Source organism: Scheffersomyces coipomensis, assembly GCF_036884675.1.
Source record: "Scheffersomyces coipomensis strain NRRL Y-17651 chromosome Unknown DFJ63scaffold_2, whole genome shotgun sequence".
In the NCBI taxonomy this organism is placed as follows: domain Eukaryota; kingdom Fungi; phylum Ascomycota; class Pichiomycetes; order Serinales; family Debaryomycetaceae; genus Scheffersomyces; species Scheffersomyces coipomensis.
In genome coordinates, this window is record NW_027042893.1 from 302,266 (window position 1) to 317,424 (window position 15,159).

Below are 15,159 nucleotides of genomic sequence, written 5' to 3' on the forward strand. Positions count from 1 at the left end.
GGGGCGTGCGGCGGGCTATGAATGGTTAAAGAAAGAAATAAAGCTGGCTATAACTATATAGGTAGAACAATTGATAGTTAGGGAGTATAAACATATAAGATAAGATAACAATGTTAAGATGTTCTCACACCAGATCTTCTCTTAAATAGCATATCAATTTGGTAAAGGTTCCATATATATCCATTCATCCTTTATATATGGACTTTGAATAGACTGACTGATTGATTGACTCAGACCGGTTCAGGATTGAATCATGTCCTGTATACAATGTCCCTTGATTCATGGATGTTTTGTTTGTTTCCATTTTTGATGTATGGATGTTGTTTTTTTTGATCTTTTTTAAATTTTCCGTTATCTGTTTAATTCATGACAATTAGAGATATACAATACGATATAATATACTATTAACAGGATTAATGACAATCGATTATAACATTAACCACATAGCTATTCTTGTATGTGACACCCCCATTGAAAACGTCACTGAAGTTTTTGGTGATTTCGGTGATAATACTCATGATTTATTAAAAAATGGTCAATCAAATTTACCTTATCCAGTAATTAAATATCAAGTTTGTATAGAGGATAATAAAAATTCTAAAGAAATCACTCAATTAAAACAAGCTTATGATCAATTAAGATCAGGTATAGTGGTTGGCCATATCAAAGGGATCATTTTAACTGGTTCAAGAGCTGATTCATTTGCTGAAAATATCTTATGGATCACCCTTTTAGATGATTTTATAACCCTGGTATTACTTGATCTTCAAAATTTCCCTATTGTTGGTATTTGTTTTGGTCATCAAATCTTAGCTAAGAATTTAAATTGTAAAGTTGGGAGAAATTTACCTGAAAAAGGTTGGGAATGTGGTACTACTGTCATACAATTAAATAAAGATATTTATACCATTGAAAATTCTCCATTTAAAAATCCTTTGAAAATCGCTGATGGTTCATATCTTGATGAACTTAATTTAGTTGAATTCCATAGAGATATAGTATATGGTATACCTCCTCCTTCTTCGTCAGCTAAATTCATTACTATCGGTTCAACTTCAAAATGTTCTATTCAAGGTTTAATAACTGAATCAGGTCCTTTGAAAGTATTAACTTTTCAAGGTCATCCTGAATTCACTACTCCAATCGCAAAAGAATTATTAAAAAGTGATTTAAAGAATAACTGCTTTTCTGAAGAAGATTTTGAAGAATTTTATCATAGTACTGAGAATTTAGATAATCAAGGTCAATTATTCGGTGATGTTATTAATGAATTCCTTAATATCCATTGTGATACTCAACAAGAATAAGCATTCCTTTCAGACAATTACTAATTAGATCACCATTTACTTCTAACTTGAATATGAATTTATTAACAATTACATTATATAAACTTTTTTTTATACTACATATAAATATATAAAATGTTTCCTTTAATTTTACGTTTGTTTGTTTCTTTTTCATTTCATTCATTCATTCATTCATTTTCCTTAATCAATGAATTTCTTAGTTGGGGTAACGATTGAAAATCCCGATAATTTCCCCCCTCCGCCAGTCTTAATCGATTCAAAATTTGAACTATAAGATTTTGGCATATTATTAAACCCTCCTTCATTATGTGATTGTTGTTGTTGGTCGATTGATCTTCCACTAAGTTTATCATTAATGAATTTCGTATCCTTTAACTTTGATTCTAAAGCTTTGATTCTATCTTGATATAATTTCAATTCATAATTATGATTCATAGTCATCTTGGTAACGGTATCTCTTAATTCTTCTCGTTGATTCTTTAAAGTATGAATTTGTTCAATTGATTCTTCATTAGCATTATTATTTCCATTGGAATATTTCTTACCATTACTATTTCCATTATTATATTCTTCATGAAGTAATGAAATCTTTCTATTTCCATGGGTATTCGTACTTAATTTCAATAATTCATTTTGATTATATTCCACCGATTTTTCAAGCTCGGGTATAACTCTGAATTTCAAATCAGTATTTTCTTTTAATAATTCATTATATTTATCTAATAAATTCGAATCAGAATTACGTTGACCACCTCCACCTTCAATTTGTCTTTGCTCTTGTTGGATTTGATATTGATATTGTTGATTTTTATTATATTCTTCATTTAATTTATCTTCCAATTGATGAACCAAATCATTCTTAATTAATAATTGTTTATATAACTCAGTCTTTTCATAATTCAATTTCAAAGGACTTGGATTTTGGCCATGTTCCATTAATAAAGCATGTTCTTCACTAACAAATCTTAATCTACGTTCTTTATTCAATTTCTCTTGTAATTCACTAATCATCTTCAGTTTACTCATTAATTCAGAATGTAAATAATCTTCTTGAACAGGCGACGAACTATTATTCTTTAATCGATTCTCTAATCCTAATTCACGTTTAATAGATGATGCTAATTCAGTAGTAACCAACTCTAATTCATATAATAATTCATTATTACAATTCATAATACCTAACTCTTCCTTAGTGAATTTAACTTTCTTCTTCTCTTCTACTGGTTTTTGAGGCGATGGTTGATATGGTTGAATTGGTGCTTGAGCAGGTGAATTATAAGCTGAAGTAGATGATGAGACGCGTCTGGTTGATGGCTGTTTTGGTGTGACATTAGGGGAAGTAAGAGATGAATTACGTCTATTATTTCCATCCTCGGCAATATTATTATTCGATTTCTTACCTGATAATGAAAGTCTCTTAAATAAGTTCTTAGAAGATCCACTTAATGAAAAGGTTCTTGATGATCTCTTATCTTTATCATTAGCTGTGTTGCTATTACTATTACGACGGTTTGGAGTCGATACAGTACTATTATTATTATTATTGATACTCTTTTGATTTGGAACTGGGAGAGGATCTTTAATAGGAGAACTCATTAATTCATTAGTATTAGTACTTCTGATCTTAGCATTATTTAAAACTTGACTTGGAGCATCATAAACGATTGGTTGAGGAATTGGAGGTTGAATTTCACGTGGTTGAATGTCAGGCTGTGGAGTTTGAACGGGTGAGAAATCAATATCATCATCAAAATCATTATCATTACCATCGACAGGTGCAGTTTGATTATAATTGAGACCAGGATTATAATGAGGAATATTCCAATAATTATTATTTGAAACGTTCGAAGTACTTGCAGTTGGAGGAGTAGAACTACCGATATTATCATTAACGCTCTTGTTAGAAGATTCATGAGAAACTTCCTCCTCCTCTTCCTCCTCCTCTTCATCATCTTCATTTTCCGGCACTTGTTCTTTCAGTTCGTCATGAGTTTGAGTCAGAGGTGATTCAGGTGGAATAGTAGAATATGATGAAGAATATATCGATGGTGGCACAGCGAAAGCTTGTGTATCAGGAGATTCAACTTGAGGACTAGGTAAATCGTTAAGGTCTTCTTTTTCGTAGACTGCTTCTTCTTCAGTTTGAGGTTCATCGTTAACCACCTCTTTTCCATTACCATATTGTTCTTCATTCACTTCACTTTCATTCTCAAGTGGTAAAACAGCTGGGTTTGGATTATTAAATTTCCCATGAGAATCACTTGATGGAGAACGGAAATTACTGAATGCAGTATTGGCAATTAATGACTTATGAGGAACCGCTTTAAGCCATGTCTTTTGAGTTAATGATGGCGTTGACGTTTGTGAATTGATACTTAAATTAGCCTTCGATGATGATGGAGAACCTCTCTCTTTAAGAACATTCGAATCATCAGTACTAGTAGATTGATGTTGTTGAGGATCTTCGTCATCTTCATCTTCGTCAACATTATCGGCGGTATCTTGAGATATATTTTCTTTATTGATGATAGTATCTTCATCACGTTCAATATCAGTATCGTCATCCTCATCAGTAGGTAATTTTGGTAAATTCTTTTCCTTAGATGGAGTAATTTGGCGTTTTTCAGGTGATAAATCAGAAGCAGTAACAAATACATCCTTAGTAGTATTATTAAGGGCAGAGGCACCTAATTTACTAAATTGTTCACGATGATTTTGATTATGAGCCATAACTTCTTGTTCATCATAGATTGATTCTCTCACGCCTTCATCTTCATTATTAATGTTTGATTTGTTAAGATTGAACGATGGTGATATATGTTCTTGATGTTGTTGGAAATTATGATGACTTTGTTCATGTGGAAAATTTATTTCAGATTCATCAGGTGGAGTAGTTGTATTTCCAGCGTGAGGATCGATTGATTCGGAATTAGTGGTGTTCTTACTGAATAAATTAATCTTTCTTAATCTCATTGAATTTGATTTCTTTAACGTTGATTTTCTTGATAATGATTGAGCTTCATCTTCAGGTTCAAATTTATAAATAGCATCTTCTTCATCAATATCTTCTTCTTCATCTCCGTCACTTCTAATAGGTGATGATGAAGATAATGGTAAGGATTGATTGTATTCACTTGTAGCCGTGGTAGTAGTAGCAGGGGGTGGAGGAGGCTTTCTTCCCGAAGTTGATATGACTCTAGTTGATTCTTCTATTGGATGATCTATCGATTCTTCATCTTCTTCTACAACGTGCATTAATGATTCATTTGAATTATGTTGACCGTAACCATTATTAGCAATTGTTGGAGGTTGGATTGGTGGTTGGGGCTGTTGATTTAATTCTTGAGATGGATGAGACTGATGCTGTTGGGGTTGTAATTGTGGTTGCGGTTGTTGTTGTTGTGGTATTCCATACGCGTACTGTTGTGGTGGTTGTTGATGTTGGTGTTGATGTTGATATTGTTGCTGTTGAGGAGGAGGCGGTATCATTTGCGGTTGATATGCTTGTTGACTGCTCAATGATTTAGTTCTTGGACCATTAGCATATCCATTTGGAGGAGGAGGATGACCACCAGCACCACCATTGGCATAATAAGCATTATTTGGAGGAGGTATTGGTTGGAATTGTTGAGGATGCGGACCATAAGGTTGATTTGAATTCAACGACATTGTTCTAGGACCATTTGGAGGTGGTGGGCCTTGTTGAGGATTATAAGGGGGATGAAATTGTTGATTTGGAGGCGGGAATGGTCTCATCGACATTGCTCTTGGATTACCTTGTTGAGGATGTATATGAGGAGGTTGTTGAGGAGGAAACATTCTATTGGTATTTAATGACATGGTTCGAGGAGCACCAGGAGGTTGATTTGTATTCAATGATTGAGCTCTATAATTATTTTGATTTGAACTTAATGACATTGATCTTGGATCAATATAAGGTTGAGGTTGACCTTGATAAGGATATTGTTGAGGATTATAATATTGACCTTGTTGTTGAGGATGAGGAGCAGGAGGATTCATGGGGTTTGAACCACTTGCTAAGGACATTGCTCTTGCACCATTAACCAAGGCTAATTTCTTTTGTTGATTCATTTGTTTTCGATATGATATATTATTTACATGTTTAACATTATTTGATCCAAGAGTTGGAATGAAAGGAGTTGAATCTAAACTATTGGAAGCTTTGGTAGCATAAGGACCTCTATCTCTTATATGAGATAAATCATCAAATGACATATTTGAACCATTAGTTAATTCTCCAATATCGGCTCCTAAATCTTCATCAAATCCTCCCATTTCATTTTTATTACGACGAAAGAAACGATTCATGGTTGATTGAGAAGTGATGGAGGAAGCCCCACCTTTTCTTGATGTGAAAGATCCACTTCCACCGGGACCTGGAGCATTTACGGGTGTCATTATATCATAATTACTATAAGGTTGTTGAGGATTCATGGGTTGATTCAAAGCATCTATATTTTGTTCACCATTTAATAGTTGTTGTCTTAAACGACCCTTTTGGGTAGACAAGGTTGCAGTTCCTGCATCCATTGCGACCAATATGTAGATGTATTAGTATCGTCTAAAAGATTAAATGAAAGTGATAGTTTTATTTACTATTTATTATTATTTATTGATTGATTGATTGATTGATCGATCGTAAAAAAAATAATAATAAAGAAAAAAACTGTAGAGGCTCTCCTAAAAAAAAGTGTCTGGATCTTTTTAGTGAGAGGAAAAAGAACTTTTTTGATGTATGGATATGGAGAAGATCAAACTGTAAAGAGTGAAGTTGATGATGGGAAACGAATGGAATGGGAATGAAATGGAAGTTATTAGATATGATGTTTAAAAAAATAAACAAAAGGAAAGGAAAGAAGTAAATAATAAGTTTTATAAAACAATTTCGTTTCCTTAACTGTAATAATATTTACGATTTGTTGATGTATTGTTTTACTATAGTGATGATGAGGAATTACAGTAATAAAAATCAATTACCGTTAGATTCCGGAAATTTTTATTTTTTGGGTTGTTTAAATTTCATTGTTTACGGTTAGTGGTGTTTTTTTTAAGGAGGACTTTTTTTCTAGTTACTGTAGTTAAAATTAAATTAAGCTAATTAAATTATAGGGAGAAACGAGGCAGGGGAGGGAGCGAGGGAGCATCATTCGTTAACATTAGTGAGATAGGGAGAGAGTAGCGCGAACAGAATTAAATAATGAGTGAGAGAGAGAGGGAGGGAGGGATGGAGTTATAGGGGCAAAGAATAAATGAAATGAACAGTATTTAATGCAAAGAGGGTAGTCGACGAAAAGGGATGCAATGCAATCTGAAAAAGGTGTTAATATATATGTATATATGTATATGCATGTTTTTGTCATTCTATGCTTTTGCTGTTCCCTGAACTTAGTTTAAATACTACCTAATTATTATATATATATAGGATATTTAAACTTTAAAGTAACTAGGAAAACCTAATCATATTGGGTCAACGTAAACACTTTTGAACAATAAACATGGTAATTAATACGAAATCAGCGAAATATATGAAATACCATTAATTACAATAGATACGGGTCTTTCAATCTTTCTTTCTTTTTACTGTATATAACTCCTCACTCCCACATTTTTAATTACCGATGGGTTATGGAGTTTAAACAGTTAACCATGCTTGCTTGCTGTTTCTCTATTTCTCTATTTCTTTCCCTACAAGTCAAGTCGCGTCATTGGCTTAACTTAAGCCATCATTTGACTCTATTGTTGCTCAAAGACTAACCATGATTAATCGGAGTTCAGATATAAAATCCTCCTCCTGAAAATTCTTTTTAAAGACGCGCTTTAAAAATCATGAGGATAAATTTTACATTTCATTTGAGTTAAAATTTCATAATTCAAAATCTAATTCACTATTTGCATAACTCAACATATGATTTATAATTTCAAATTGATCGTGTTTTTCTTTGATCGTTTTGAAATTTTGAATTGGTTTAATCATTGTCATCTACTGTGGTGGATCTTTATTAATCTTTACAAGCGAGATATTCCTACTATGTCAAACAAATCTCGGATTTACATTTACAATATCTTATAAAACAATAAATATTAAACACTTTTGAATGATAGAACTTATTTGTATATAAATCTAACTAACACATACACTTCCACTATATCATGGATGCAAAAACCTTTTCATCAAATTATTATCACTACTATATAAGTTATAGTGATTTACACAAATTCATTTCTATTACTTCGCGAATCCCACACCGGCACATAAAAATATTTAGCAAGTAACTTACCCCATTCTTTTTTATACATTAAGTATATATATATTAAGCGACAATAACAACAACTTCACAACAACAATTATAGTAAACCTCTGTCTAAACAACAGCATGAGTTCCAGTCTCATGATCAACTACAACTCCAACAATTCTATATCTTTTTCTGAAAAATATAATCCATTTATCAACGATTTCATTCTCCTTTTCATTAAAATCTCCAGTATACCAAGTTGTATCTTGAAGATTATGATTATTACTACTCTGATTATCTATATTATCAGCTCCAGTAGGAATTAATCGATTTAATCCTAATAATCTACTGACATCTTTCCCCACTAATTTATGATATGATTTACCTGGTCCATAACTCTTTGAATTCTCAGTAACATCATATATATAACCTCTAATCCCAACGTATAATTGACTCTTATCTTGTCCATTATATAAACTTAATTGTGATCGTGTGTAAATTGGTATGGAATTAATATCAATATTATCATTATATTTTTCAAATTCATTAGGTTCAACCACAGTGGTTGGTTCCTCTGATGCACCCCCGTTTGACATGTTTTTTTCGAATTCAATGAGATGATTAACTATATTTCTAATCAATTGATTTGATGGATCAAAAATTTGAATTGCTTAATTCAACTGATATTTGTGGTTGTATACCCTTTTAAAAACGGTTGTAAATACTTTTTAGTGTGGTTCAAATTTTTTTTTTATTTGTATGGTCTATTTTGGGGATTTTAAGATCGAGGCATGGATGTTTTGATTTCTTACTTGTAGCAGACAGAAAAAAAAATTCAAAATACACATCTGAATGAAATATATGATAGAGATTAATTATAGATCATCAAATAATCATAAATCTAACAACTAATGATATAACAAATTACTCGATTGTAACTTATAATGGTAAGTAATCAACTATATTGACCATTTAGGTCAATATGTTTTTTTTTTCCTTTTAAACAAACCTTAATACTAACTTATACCTTTGTCTAGGCTGATAATACTGAAAAATATCCATTATCGATACAGAAGCTATTTGCTACTAAACCTCCATTATTATATATTCCACTTGAAGATTATTCACCAGAGAAACGAAGCACGCATACCATCACATCAGTCTCATCATGGAAATCAACTATTGATAAATATTTAAACGAAGAATTACCCCAGATTGAAACTAATAGTAATCTCAAACAACAGCATCTTGAATCAACTCAAAAATCAACCAATAAAGCCAATAATAAACTAAGTAAAGAGAAAGCTGTCAAAAAGCGGAAATTGTTACAAGATAGTTTCCATCGTCAATTACGAGAATGGGAAGATCCTTCATTATCCCTTAATAATCAACAACATATGATGAAAGATCCATATTGTACTATATTCATATCAAGAATCGATTATAAGTTAACAGAAGAAGATTTGAAAAGTTCATTTAATAAATATGGACCTGTTGAATCAATCAAAATTGTCAGAGATATCAAAAGTAAAAAATCAAGAGGCTATGGATTTGTGGTATATGAACGAGATAGTGATGCTTTGAAATGTATTGAAGACTTATCTAAATCAGGATTAAAATTAGACTCGGCCAATAGACCTATTTTAGTCGATATTGAAAGAGGAAGATTGGTAAGGTTCTGGAAACCAACCAGATTAGGTGGTGGTTTAGGAGGTAGAAATTATACTAAACCTACTACCGCTAATAGATTATATCCCAATGCTTCAGCTGCTGCTAGTGGTAGAAGACTTCATATTCAAAATAATGATTCTAATTATAGACCTAGCAATGGTGGTGGTTCAAGTTATACTTCGAGTCACTCTACCTCTGGGAATTATCCTCCACCTCGTACTTCTGATATTCCTGCTTCAATTTCACATTCAAACTCTTATGTTCCAAGAAATTCAACCACTACATCGAATTCATATGTTCCAAATGCTGTAAATACTCCTCATGCATATGCACCAACTCCAGCATCATCCAAATATGGATCTACATCTGCGGCAACTTCTGGTTCTAGCTACACACCCATCAGTAGATCTAATTTCAATGCCCCTTCTTCTGTGTCTCATAGAGCTCCACCTACAACCAGTTCTACTGCTACTAGTGCCGCATCTAAATATGGTAATTATGTCAGTTTACCAAAGAAGAGTGAACCACCAGCTGAAGAACAGAAAACTGTCAAGGATAAGTATGCCAAATACGCCAAATATGCATCTGCTTCTTCATCAACAACAACAACTAGAGGTTCAGATTCCTCGGCTGCTAAGTCTTCTGATACTAGATCTATTAGAAGTATAAGATGATAATGAAATTCTAATAACCTATACTGTATTATATACTAAATAAAGAAGAAGGTTGGCTTACCTATCATTTAGCTATTCATAATATAAAACCCCTTTGCATCACCATTCAATTGATTAATATTGTAGTATTTACTGTAACTGTGCAATACAAATATTGACTGCGACCAAATTTAATTTTTGTCAACTGAAACATTTGTGTCAAAATTTTTGGTTTCTTTTTTCGTCTTGTTTACAGTAAATTTCTTAAGGGGAGTTAAATACTTTAACTATCAATTATTATCATACATATATCTATCAATTATACACCATGTCTGAGAATAAACGGAAATTGGATGATACAGAAGCAGCAGAAATTGCTAAGAGATCAAAGACGGAAAGTGATTCTGAAGGGAATGGAACTATATTTGAAGATTTAAACTTCTTAAAATCAAGTATAACTCAAGAAATTACCAAGCATTTTGAAAAGAAATTCATAAGTTTAGAGAATGAGATTAAAAGTTTGAAGGAGGAAGTATCCATATTGAAGTCCAGTTCAGTCAATGTCGTAAAGTCAATTGATACCAAGTCAAAAGATGAAGAACCAGAAAAAGTAGAAGAGAATGATGAAGAAGAAGATGAAGATGATGATGATGATGATGATGATGATGCCCATGATGTATCTCCCACACAAGTAATCAATAAGGAACCACCAAAGGCTACCTTTGGTGCCAATCTGATTCAAATAAAGAATAGTTTTATAACACCAACAAATTCCTTCCGCGATCCACCAACAGTACCTAATACTCAAGATACAACTCCCAAATTAACTTCAAAACCAGTGTTTGGTGCTACTACCTCATTTGGTAAATCAATCATGGATAATTTAAAAAGTAAACCAAGTGTATTTGATACATTACCTTCTAAATCAGAGTCACCTAATAATGATACAAAAGCTACAAGTATAACATCCTCATTTGGATCCAACAGTAAATTCGGAAATGCATTTCAAAATTCACTTTCAAAGAAATCATTCTTAGATCAACCTGCTGAAAACAATGATGAATCTGAAACTAAATCAGTTTCCGTTCAACAATTTAAACAAGTTGATCTTGAACCTATTAAAAATGTAACTACTGGTGAAGAAGATGAAATTTCTCATTTCTCATCTACAGCAAAGATTTTTGAATTAGATTTCACCAAAATATCAGAAGGTTGGAAAGAAAGAGGTGTAGGTCCATTGCATTTAAATCAATCTAAAGCTGATAATGCCAAAGTTAGATTGGTTATGAGATCACAAGGGTTATTAAGGGTGGTGTTGAATCATAGAATACAGCCAAATACTGAATTATTAAAAGGATTGGAAGCAAGTTTAACTCCAGGAAAGTTCCTTAGATTAAACTCCATAAGAGAAGATGGAACTCCAATTCAATATTTATTAAAGTTCTCCAATCAAGCTTTAAGAGATAGTTTAATAGAAAAAGTCGAAGAATTGAAAAGAGATTATATAGTTTAAGTTAACTTTTAATATATATATATTAGGTCTTGTCTATAAACTTGTACACAATTATTCTAGTTTATTGTTTAAGAATGAATGCAATACTACATACAGTTGATCCTTTAACACCCCCAAATTGGAAACTTGGATAATTAATCTTATCCCATACTATTAAATCTGAATTTTCATTAAATATCCTCACCAATTCAGTTTCAGTAAAATTACATGATGTTATAAGAAGAATAGAATCCTTATGCATGAATTTAGACACTTGGGAGGCATAAACTTCCATACCTATCTTACCATCATGCTCCTCTATAGGGTCTTGGTTTAATGCTATGGCATCCAAAGTACCCTTGTCTAGAAGAATATCATATTTCCCTATATGTGCATCTGAGAAGAAAGCATCATCTTTCTTTAATAAGTCAACTTGTTGGAATTTAAAGTCAGTATCTTCATATTTCTTATGGGCTATCTTTTCAGCAAATTCTACTGAATCAGGTGAATAATCTATACCTGTGAAATTAAATGACTCTTCACCGTCGTATTCTTCTTGCAAATCTTCATTAAGTTGAAATAATAAATGTCCGTTCCCTGTACCTAAGTCAAGAAATGATATGTCACTTTTTTGAAATGGAAACTCTTGATCAGTTAACTTTTCGATTATGAAACTGATCATTTTAGCTTCGGCATCAGAATCATCGAACCAACATTCTCCAGTATCTTCGTCATTCGATTCAAAATTGTTCTTCTCTAATTGATAAAATTGATTCCAACTAATGGGAAAGTTAGTAAAAAAGTCCGTTTGAAAGAATTCATTCAATAATTATGTACTTACTATTCCTTAGTTCCAAGCTTTGAAGAATTTAATCTAATTTCTTCAGACATCTTGATCTTTATTCTTAAATCTGATATCTCTTCATAGATTTATTTTACAGCAATTTTTTTTTCTTTGTAACATCTACAACTATTTTTTTTTGGCAGTTTGATTTCATTTTCTTCAAATCATTAAAACGCGTCTTTGATTGAATCAGTTGCAATTGAACCATTGATCACAGTGTTAATTCTCTATGACTGACGTTGAGACTACGGCTAGAGAGCCTTCTTTCGAAAAGGAAGAGTCAGAAGAAATCCAAGAAGAAAGTGCTATTAGTGAAAAGGCTCAAAAGGAGTACAGAATCTGGAAGAAGAATTCACCTTTCCTTTATGATTATATATCAACAAACTCATTATTATGGCCTTCTTTAACCATACAGTTTTTCCCTGATCGTGCTGATCCAGCTGTTCAAAGTGAAGGTGTAAGTGATGTTTATTATCAAAGGTTGTTGCATGGAACTTTCACATTGGGTCAATCTGTCGATAGTATCTCAGTATTACAAGTTCCACAATTTCAAAACTTAAACAAAAATTTAAAGATAAGTCAGCTTGATTATAGTCAAGATAAAGAAGAATTCGAATTAAAGTCATCGAGTCATAAGATAAAAGTGCTTCAAAAAATCAATCATTTCGGTGATATAAATAACTTAAAGTATATGCCCCAAAATCCTAATATCATAGCAGCCAGTAACAATTATGGAAATATATCTATATATGAGAGAACCAAGCATAAAAGTTTCAAAAATTCCATTATAGATGATACAGAGTTAAATAAAGTCCAAATTCATCTCAGTAATAATGCTGATGAGAATTCCAATGTTGATATATTTGCAATGGATTGGAATAAACAAAGAGAAGGAAGCATTATCTCAGCCAATGTAAAGGGACAAATTAATTTATATGATATCAAACAAAATTATGCGTCTGATAAAGATGATGTCTTCCCTCATTGGTCTTTTAAAAGTGAAGGGGAAGATGTGGGTATAAATGATATAGAGTGGTTTCCAAATCATGATAGCATGTTTTCTACAGTGGATGAAAGTGGATTCATAAAGATTTTTGATACTAGATTGCCAGCTTCAAATTCTCTTACATTAAGTCATAGACAATCATCAGTTGGGGTCAATAGTATAAGTATCAATTCCGGAAGTAGTATGTGTATAGCTACAGGTGATAGTAGGGGTCATATTCAAGTATGGGATATAAGAGACTTCAATAAAGAGTCGGCATCAAGTTTATATTCCATCACCAACCAACATACTGATTCAATTACACAATTAAAATGGCATCCAAAATATCATAATATACTAGGGTCAGCTTCTACAGATACACTGGTAAGAATAATGGATGTATCGAATCACGAACACAACGAAGGTCTCGTATTCCTACATGCTGGTCATATGTTAGGGGTCAATGATTTTGATTGGTCTTATCATGATGACTGGTTGGTAGCCAGTGTTGCTGATGATAACTCCTTACATATTTGGAAACCTACACATTCAATAACTAGTAAATATTCTTTGACGTAGTTATGTGACTCTTTGTAACAATAAGTAATGTTTTTATTTTATGTTTCTATGTAAATAAATTAATATTTTTGATTTATCATATGATGATTTTGATTCGTTAATTAGATTTAGGCTCTGGTGAATAATTTTTCAACTTCAGCAACAGATTCAGCTAAAACTCTTTCTTGGAATTTTGGATTTTCAAGTTCTTTGTTAACTTTATCTAAGACTGATTTGACTAATTGTTCTTGTTCTAATTGTCTTTGTTGTTGTTCGTATCTAACCCATGAGTCTAAGGTGGATTTAGCTTCGTGAGCAACAGCGAGTTTTTGCTTTAATTCAAAACTTTTAGCTTCTAATTCAGCAGTTTCTTTAGAGATGGCGAATAATTGTTCAGTGACGGAGACAACATCTTTTAATTGTGAAACGGAATTGATTCTATCTTGAACGGCAGAGACATGTTTAGTTCTTGATTCATTTAATAAGTCATTAACTTTTTTGATTTCACCATCAGCCCATTCGGTATATAAAGGAGCAATGAATTTGGCAACTAAGGCAGCAAATGAAGCGAAACAAACAACTAAGATGGTTTCATCATGTAAAACAATTAATTCATTTGAAATACCATAGATGGCAGCAGCAGCACTAGTAGCTAAAACACCGGTTTTAGATAAGTAACTGTTACCTGGTAATGCATCAATGATTGAACTAGCCTTTTGTTTTGGTTCAACTGGGGCTGGAGTGGAAAGATAACGTAATCCAATTCTAAAAGTAATAAAGTTAGTATATAATTCTTATTCCATTGCAATGGGTAAATGCATGTGGATGATGCTAGAAACCAAACTTAACACAGTTCAATTAACACCACACATTGAAGATTTCGACATACAAGGATGGACGAATAGACTTTCCGACGATTGAACGACTGGATCTTAAAGCTATTCTATTTAACATAGACATTGTTGATGTATTAGCTATCTGGTATAGTTAAAGCTTTAAGTGTTTTCTTTAACGATTGATCTTTTTCATTAAAAATTCTCTGTATTGAAAAAATGCGAGAATGGAATTTTTTGGTCGAAAATGAATTTGATTGGAAGATCACTCGACTTCCTATTTGGGTAATGTGCTCACTGAGAATGAAGTAATAGTTAAAATTACAAATATCTACTATTTATCATATATGAATCGTTATATCATTGAAATATTCTATAAAAGTCTATAAAAGTATAATATCCCTACAATACCAACAGTTTATGAATCAATAAATTCAAGTTTATCATCTAATTAGGTAATTCAGATGCATATCTTTCTTGTAATAATTGATTAATAGCTCTATTCGTTCGAAACTGGGCTTTGTTTAGGTTGATCTCAATATCTTTCTTTAAATCGGCAGT

General features: G+C 32.1%; 8 protein-coding genes across 8 annotated transcripts; 4 read left to right on the plus strand and 4 right to left on the minus strand. All coding sequences in view use genetic code 12, as the record gives it.

The window, feature by feature from the left end:
- Positions 1-416: 416 nt before the first annotated feature.
- Positions 417-1,307, plus strand: DFJ63DRAFT_333602 (putative amidotransferase; the record flags this gene model as incomplete). Its single annotated transcript, XM_064907880.1, has 1 exon — positions 417-1,307. The coding sequence occupies one exon, from the start codon at positions 417-419 to the stop codon at positions 1,305-1,307; it is 891 nt and encodes a 296-aa protein (XP_064763313.1).
- Positions 1,308-1,487: 180 nt separating this feature from the next.
- On the minus strand, positions 1,488-5,858 carry DFJ63DRAFT_311306 (uncharacterized protein; the record flags this gene model as incomplete). Its single annotated transcript, XM_064905732.1, has 1 exon — positions 1,488-5,858. One exon carries the CDS (start codon positions 5,856-5,858, stop codon positions 1,488-1,490), a length of 4,371 nt encoding a protein of 1,456 aa, XP_064763314.1.
- Positions 5,859-7,690: 1,832 nt separating this feature from the next.
- On the minus strand, positions 7,691-8,158 carry DFJ63DRAFT_333604 (uncharacterized protein; the record flags this gene model as incomplete). Its single annotated transcript, XM_064907881.1, has 1 exon — positions 7,691-8,158. One exon carries the CDS (start codon positions 8,156-8,158, stop codon positions 7,691-7,693), a length of 468 nt encoding a protein of 155 aa, XP_064763315.1.
- A 174-nt stretch (positions 8,159-8,332) lies between these two features.
- Positions 8,333-10,061, plus strand: DFJ63DRAFT_58043 (U1 snRNP complex subunit). Its single transcript, XM_064908948.1, has 2 exons — positions 8,333-8,509; positions 8,600-10,061. The coding sequence occupies exons 1-2, from the start codon at positions 8,507-8,509 to the stop codon at positions 9,905-9,907; spliced, it is 1,311 nt and encodes a 436-aa protein (XP_064763316.1). The 5' UTR covers positions 8,333-8,506; the 3' UTR covers positions 9,908-10,061.
- A 469-nt stretch (positions 10,062-10,530) lies between these two features.
- DFJ63DRAFT_317364 (uncharacterized protein) lies at positions 10,531-11,426 on the plus strand. The gene has a single exon (XM_064906813.1). The coding sequence runs from the start codon at positions 10,761-10,763 to the stop codon at positions 11,397-11,399; it is 639 nt and encodes a 212-aa protein (XP_064763317.1). The 5' UTR covers positions 10,531-10,760; the 3' UTR covers positions 11,400-11,426.
- DFJ63DRAFT_317365 (uncharacterized protein) lies at positions 11,427-12,331 on the minus strand. Its single transcript, XM_064906814.1, has 2 exons — positions 12,220-12,331; positions 11,427-12,157 (listed from the first exon to the last, which is right to left on the minus strand). The coding sequence occupies exons 1-2, from the start codon at positions 12,267-12,269 to the stop codon at positions 11,461-11,463; spliced, it is 747 nt and encodes a 248-aa protein (XP_064763318.1). The 5' UTR covers positions 12,270-12,331; the 3' UTR covers positions 11,427-11,460.
- A 120-nt stretch (positions 12,332-12,451) lies between these two features.
- DFJ63DRAFT_285204 (uncharacterized protein) lies at positions 12,452-13,786 on the plus strand (the record flags this gene model as incomplete). The annotated part of the gene is made up of 1 exon (XM_064904882.1): positions 12,452-13,786. The coding sequence occupies one exon, from the start codon at positions 12,452-12,454 to the stop codon at positions 13,784-13,786; it is 1,335 nt and encodes a 444-aa protein (XP_064763319.1).
- A 7-nt stretch (positions 13,787-13,793) lies between these two features.
- ATP4 (F1F0 ATP synthase subunit 4) lies at positions 13,794-14,777 on the minus strand. Its single transcript, XM_064906815.1, has 2 exons — positions 14,655-14,777; positions 13,794-14,530 (listed from the first exon to the last, which is right to left on the minus strand). The coding sequence occupies exons 1-2, from the start codon at positions 14,723-14,725 to the stop codon at positions 13,894-13,896; spliced, it is 708 nt and encodes a 235-aa protein (XP_064763320.1). The 5' UTR covers positions 14,726-14,777; the 3' UTR covers positions 13,794-13,893.
- Between the last annotated feature and the right edge of the window lie 382 nt (positions 14,778-15,159).